This window comes from Taurulus bubalis, assembly GCF_910589615.1.
Source record: "Taurulus bubalis genome assembly, chromosome: 2".
In the NCBI taxonomy this organism is placed as follows: domain Eukaryota; kingdom Metazoa; phylum Chordata; class Actinopteri; order Perciformes; family Cottidae; genus Taurulus; species Taurulus bubalis.
The window spans coordinates 17560603-17567337 of NC_136590.1; the positions used below are offsets into that span (position 1 = coordinate 17560603).

The 6735-nt window shown below is 47.7% G+C and overlaps 2 protein-coding genes across 2 annotated transcripts in view; one reads left to right on the plus strand and one right to left on the minus strand.

Moving 5' to 3' along the window:
* Positions 1-3208: 3208 nt before the first annotated feature.
* sox8a (SRY-box transcription factor 8a) lies at positions 3209-5517 on the minus strand (the record flags this gene model as incomplete). The annotated part of the gene is made up of 3 exons (XM_079214074.1): positions 3209-3969; positions 4079-4329; positions 5108-5517. 3 exons carry the CDS (start codon positions 5515-5517, stop codon positions 3209-3211), a joined length of 1422 nt encoding a protein of 473 aa, XP_079070200.1.
* A 795-nt stretch (positions 5518-6312) lies between these two features.
* Positions 6313-6735, plus strand: part of lmf1 (lipase maturation factor 1) — a gene marked incomplete at its 5' end in the record, with an annotated part of 22214 nt that continues 21791 nt past the window's right edge. Inside the window, one exon of the mRNA XM_079214050.1 lies at positions 6313-6526. Coding sequence (XP_079070176.1) covers positions 6313-6526 — 214 coding nt within the window. The remainder of the gene's footprint in view (positions 6527-6735) is intronic.

A 6735-nucleotide genomic window follows, 5' to 3' on the forward strand; every position in this document is an offset into this window, starting at 1 on the left:
GGCTTACCGTGTGTGTGTGTGTGTGTGTGTGTGTGTGTGTGTGTGTGTGTGTGTGTGTGAGTATGTGGAATCGTGATGTTTTTTGTTGAGGACGCTGTGAGGTTGAACCTCTCTCACTGAGACCCTGTTAAACCTGAAACCTACAAAGTGCTGTTAACAACAAATATGCATTAAAAATACACACACACACACACACACACACACACACACACACACACACACACACACACACACACAAAGACACACACAAAGACAAACTCTCAGTGATCACCGTAGCTGTTAACGTAGCTAGAGGTGGCTGATCCGCATCCGGACCGGGTTCTTCAACGACCTTAATCTGACAGCTGTTCTCTTTATTTATTTGTACCGTCGACCCGTTATCGCTGCTTTCAACGATTGTAATGTGACAGGATTGTAATTTATACAACACTTCTCCTCTGCAACTGTTTTTATTTACATTGCGCATCTTGTTTTGAAGACACGGTGTCATGTTGAGCCCTTGAATCACCATGGCAGTTTGTTTCATCGTGGACATCTTAACATGAATACAGATGAACCTGAAATCGAGCGGCGTCCGGTGTTTCATTTTTTTCTGCATATTCAGGTTTATTACAATTTGGGTCTCATTTTAATCATTTTGGCCCTCGAGTAGATTTTAACCAAACAGAAATTAACACCCAAGTTGAAATAATTATAAAATATCCTTTATTAAACGCTGTACTGAAAGTACAGTTATGTCAATTTTTCCAGCAGATGGAGCTCTTCTGTTACTTCACAATGGGAGTTCTCTCACCAGACAATACTGATGCTGGCATTTTGGTGAGGTGAGAGGTCGACGACGTCACTGTCATGTCTGCATTAAAATAAAGGGCTGCACTGATTGAGCTCCTATAACGTTGTCAGACTCACAATGGACAGTCAAAAAAAGGTATTTTATTCGACGCAGCAGAATCTGTCTATTTCCACACATTCCTTATCCCTGTCAAAGACTGGCACCCGCATTACCCACAATGCAACTCAACCGCAGACCGCATGAGGTGTGTTATGCTAGTAGTGCACGCATCAAAGCAGAGACGGGGAGCAGGTCTGGTAAGCTCACCTCTTTCTGATTTCAAGCCACCAGGTCTATATATATATATTAAGCCATCAATACGATTTTTTTATTTTTAAGATGTAATGTTGGGATTTTTAAGAAAAAAGACGTGAATAAAAGAAGACTCTTTCCATACAGGCCACAAAGCAAAATCTGCACATATGGTGCAGCACTCCAGGGATTTCCTGTGGTCTCAACTGTGTCCACTTATTTTACGTGCCAGTAGATGGCGCTCATCGCCAGTCACCTGCTAGAGGAGATCGCCATGTGTGTGGAGCTGCAGGCTCACAGTGAGCGTGAACTGCTCTGATGGCGTAAATGTCACCTGATGATCTCGCCACTCTTGCTCCACTGGCTCCAGGGGCCTCACGGGACGGCGGGGGGAAAGTCAATGTTGCCTTTGTCCGGCCCTTCTTGTTGTCGTTGGCAAACATGGGGTCGTCACGGCAAACTGCTCGGACAGTGGAGCCACTGAGCTGCAGCAGGCAGGTGGGACCCGCACAGGAAGGGGCCAAACCGTGGGCCCGGTGAGGTGCCGGCACGTGGAGCAAACATTTATTAATAGTCGAGGGGAATTTCTATAGTTTGACCCCATTTAGGGGATTACACGTATTGTGAGTGATTTGAGAAAACCATTTAGATACATTTAAAAACACATTTAAAGTCAGACTGGAGCCTTTTTTTCCTTCCTATTCCTGTGTTGTAAATCAACTTTACACATTTCTTGTTACAGTGAATGGAAACCCCGATCCAGCTGTCCTGTCCATCAGGCCCCTCGGCCGACACTCCCGACCGGAGAGCTGTGAACTGTGAAATTCGCTAATCTCCGCACAGGAAACCCAGCAGGAGCAGCTGCTGGACTGGAAAGCAACTGTTTAATGCGGCAGGAGAGGAGGGACAGGAGAAGATTTGAAATGTGCGCTGTCTGCAGAGGATGGGGGACTCTTGGTCCTTTGCATTCCTTTATTTTAGCGCCCTGTAATGTTGGGATCTACCATTTCGGGATGGGTAAACCATACACATGGTCCCAGTGGGTGACACTGTGACTCCGTTTCTCCTTTAGTTACAGAAGTGATGCATTTTTTGATCACATAATACCCGCATGATAAATTGTTTGAGAGGTTGTACACAAGTTCCATTTCACCCTTCAGAAAGAACTTAGACTTGGGTTTAGGTTCACGTTAGACAAGACCCAAAGGAAGTCGCTAAATCCGTCCCAGAAATAACACGGCACAGTTTTGCTTTTGTAGGAATTATTAAGTGAGCTTAAAGCGGCTATAATTAGTTTTAGTTTCTTTAATAATAATGTTTCAAATGACAATGTGAAAACAACCCACAGAGAAGTATCACATATCCCTGTATAGCCTTGTGTTTAGTGACCGGATACGAGAGGGGTATCCATCTTTCCCATCTTTTCAAACAGTTGCATCCTCTTTTTAATCAGATACACCTCCAATGATCAGAAGAAGACCCAATCTCTCGGCCTCTATGTGGTTCAATAAAATACACTTTCCTGCCGTCTACGAAATCATCACAGAACAATGCAGCCCCTTTTCACATAACTCTGCCCAATAAAAGGGGGGGGGGGGGGAAAGGGGGAAAGAAAAGAAATACCTTCAGGTTCCAGTCAAAATGTAACACAGTTGACTTTGAACCCCATCGATGTGAAGGTGAGGGTAAAGAAACTAGCGCGCTCTCTCGTTAGAAAAAAAAGATGCTATTAAACCTGAAACGCTTCGTCTTAAAGGTGCTGCTCATACCAGCATCTCATTAGTGAGGAGTTTGAATGGAACGTTTTCATGTCCAGGGCAGGCTTCAACTTCACGGCCATAAACTTGCGAGCTTCCGTCCTTTTCTGCTCAGAAAAGAGAACTTTGTTAATCTCGTGAAATTTCTTTCCTTGAAAAAGAACAAATGTAACCTTACTGACGCACAATATGACGCTTTGGCCCAACGGATATCGGCGCTATCCTTCAGAGACTTCGCCCTCAAAACGCCAGGAATGGACTCTTTAAAGTCATCAAAGTGGACCACTGTTCTGTCCCGACTTGAGTAATCATTAAAGTTTCTGTCCATATAGCCAAACACTTTGGGAAGGGAGGGTTTTCCTCCTCTTCAAGGCCTGCTGAGTGCTGTGTAGATGGGCTGCTCCCAGCCAGAGGGAGGGCTTTGCGGAGGTTGCGCCAAGGCCAGGCCGTTGATAAGAGGTGTGGAATAGGGCCTGCGAGAGGAGTGGAAGTACGGGTACTGATACAGACTGGCAGGGTACCCGGAAAAGGCGCTGTAGATACTGGAGCTCTGGAGGTCAGCGTATTCAGGTTGGTTGGCGGAGGATGGGGAGGGAGAAGTGGAGGAACCGAGGGATGTGTACTCGGGTTGCGGCAGCGGCGGAGTGGAGGAGGAGGAGCTGCTGTAGTGACCCGGGCTCATCTGCTCAGTTTTAATCTGAAGTTTTGTGCCAGAGTCCTCGCGGAGCCCACGTGCGTCGCGACCGGACGAGGGCGGCGGTGGCGTCGTGGTCCCGGCGGCGGCCCCGCTCTTGGGCGTCCAGGTGGGGATGCCGTGGCTGCTGGGCAGGAAGAAGGGTCCGGCGGGGTGGCTGTTTCCGTGGCTGCTGTCTGGTGGGGTCAGAAGAGCGGAGCCGTGGCTGGGAGGGAGGTACTGATCGAACTCGTGGACGTCGAACCCATCGATGGTGCTGATGACGTCCGTGCTGAGCTCGGAGATGTCCACGTTGCTGAAGTCGATGTTCTGGCGGCCCGTGGAGGGAACGGGGCCGGAGTTGCCGTCCACGGTCCGCAGGCCTTCCTGTTTGTTCCCCACGTGGAGGTCGGTTTTAGGGGTCGTAGGAGGTGTTGGAGGTCCATGAGACTGACCTGCACCAAAACCAAAGTAAGCACCAATCAATACTGAAGCAATAAAGGTAAAATAAAATAATAATATGTGGCAACACATTCACTTTAAAAAAAAGTGTAGTCATCTAACCTGTCCTGTCTGGGTGGTACTGATGGTGCACTTCCCCGGTACCTGCCAGCCTGCCCCCCCCTGGTTCTGTCTTATACAAGCCCTGCTGCTGCTGCTGCTGGACCAGTGCGGGTCTACAGTCCCCCTGTCCGGGTTTGGTGATCTTGCGTCTCCGAGGCTGGTACTTGTAGTCCGGATAGTCTTTCTTGTGCTGCATCCTCAGCCTATCGGCCTCCTCAACGAAGGGGCGCTTCTCCGTTTCGGAGAGAAGTCTGAGGGAGAGAGTCATTGGATTATTGAAGGTCCTTTCAAACGTGTGCATCGGCCATGCGACACAGTCCACATGTTGCCACGTGTTCTGTGTTTACGGTCTTAAATACCAGAATCACAGATAAGAATCACTCTTATTAACTCGTGATATGTTGTGCACATGTGTTATTTACTCCACCACAATTCAGTACATTTTGTCTCCACCATCTCACAGAGTTTACAGATCGAGACTTAATGCACAAAACACAGGATGAGCTAATAAAGTCTAGTGCATTGTCATAGATTAAATAAATCTATAGGGAATTAGTCCTGTGCAACAACAGAAGAAATGCTATATACACTTCAATGCATCAATAGATGATAATCCATGAATATAAGATTAGATATTCCTTTATAATATGATATATATATATAGTATCTCATAGATTGTTTTTGGTATTATGAGTACTGTTACTTTTGATACCAAATACACTTAGCTAACAATACTCAGTTACTTAAGTAATATTTTCAGAGCAAAAACAACTTTTATTGTAATTGCGCAACATTTCGGCCAAATAGTGGGATAATTTCAATTCTTAATAACTTAATGAATACAGATACTTGTGATGCGTATTAGCTCTCAGATGTCGCACTTTCCAAAAGTTAGAAATTCTCATTTGGGATCAAAGTCACTGTGGAGAAACCAGGACTCAACTGTGGTGGTCTTCAGACTCGGATGCATGCAGTGCTCATTGCTCCTGGGTTAAAGCGGAGGCTCTCCGGTGCATACTTGGTACCCACCGCCACAGTTTGCCCAGCGTCTTGCTGAGCTCCGCGTTGTGCAGATGAGGATACTGGTCCGCCAGCTTCCTCCGCGCCGCCTGCGCCCAGACCATGAACGCGTTCATCGGCCGCTTCACGCGAGGCTTGCTCTTCATCCCTCGCTCCCCCTGAGAGGGCATCGGGAGCAGCGACCAGTCGTAACCCTTCAGCACCTGCGACACCGCGTCGCGGATGCAGGCGGGGAAGCGCTCGGTCTCCACGCCGCTCTCCGTTTTGGGCGTAATCCCGGGCGGGCGCGTTGCCTCCCGTGAGTCGTACCCCGCTGGAGGGGTCAGGGACTCCGAATCCGCCCCATGCTGGCAGACGGAGCTGTCGCTGCCGGCTGGACTGCGGGGATGGTCCGCGAAGGACTTGCTCTCTTCCGTCATGCTTGGCGGGTAAGACGTTGCTTTGGGGGGTTTGAATCCCGAGGAACTCTCCAAGTGCGTAAATGCGCACGGCTCCGTGGGAAGACTGTTTCACCCCGAAATCAAGTAAAATCCCAAATCTCTCGTCTTGAACTATTCCCTTCTGCATCCTCCGCCACAGCCGGGCAATGTTTGACCAGTACATAATTTCCCTTTCGTACTTTCTTTACTGGCCCACTTGCATCTCTCCACCCCTCGTGTCCCATTGGCTTTGGCAAAATGTTACAACCCCAGTTCCTCGTGTTTGCCAGAACGGAGCAGGCAGATTCTGTTGACAGTCGTATAACATTAAAAATGGCAGCAATTAGACCTGGGTTTGATTTGTCCACGTTTAGAGACATAACTTTAGTATTTCAAGTAACTCAATTTGAGTGAGTATTAACATTTCTTATTAAAGATGAGCTCACAATGTATTACACATTGTTGGAAACTACACTGCAACAGTTATACGCTATCCACCTTGAGCAAGTACGTATATAAAAAACCCGGGGCTGCTAACTATGATTATATTATCTATTTTGTATTATTACGACAGACCTATACCCCAAAGAGGAAGCGCTCCGACAAATGTTTTCAAATGTTTATTCTTGATTCATTATTTTATTTCATTCCTACTATTGCATTTACAATACACGCTAATAATTACAATAATATGAATACTGAATATATAATCTTTATAATAATAACAATTAATATTATTAATAAAGCACTTCCGCGTCCTCTTTAGTCACGTGACCACGACGCCCCTCCGTAAACATGGCGGCCGCCAGTGACAGCTCGGGGAGCTGCGTGAGGAAAAGACGCGTCGGCGGCGGAAAGACGGAGTCGCAGCGCGCTGACAGCGGCGGCGGGGAGCCCGGAGCGGACTGCGTCGAGGACCTGGAGGAAGAGACGGGACTGCAGGCGCTGCGGACCGGGACCTACTGGCTCACCCGCATTGTGCTGCTGCGCTCCGTCGCCTTTATTTACCGTAAGCACGTCGGCGGGTAACGTGAATGCGAGGCGTCCGTTCTCTGTGAGTCCGGTCTGCTAAAGTCGTTATTTGGTTTATAGTTAGTTAGATAGTTAGTTAGTTAAGTAGTTAGCTAGATAGTTAGTGGCACTTCGTGTACCAATAGTGTGATGATGATGTCAGCAGTCCTCCACCTCCTCGTTGGGGTGTTCCTGTGCTCCCCTGGC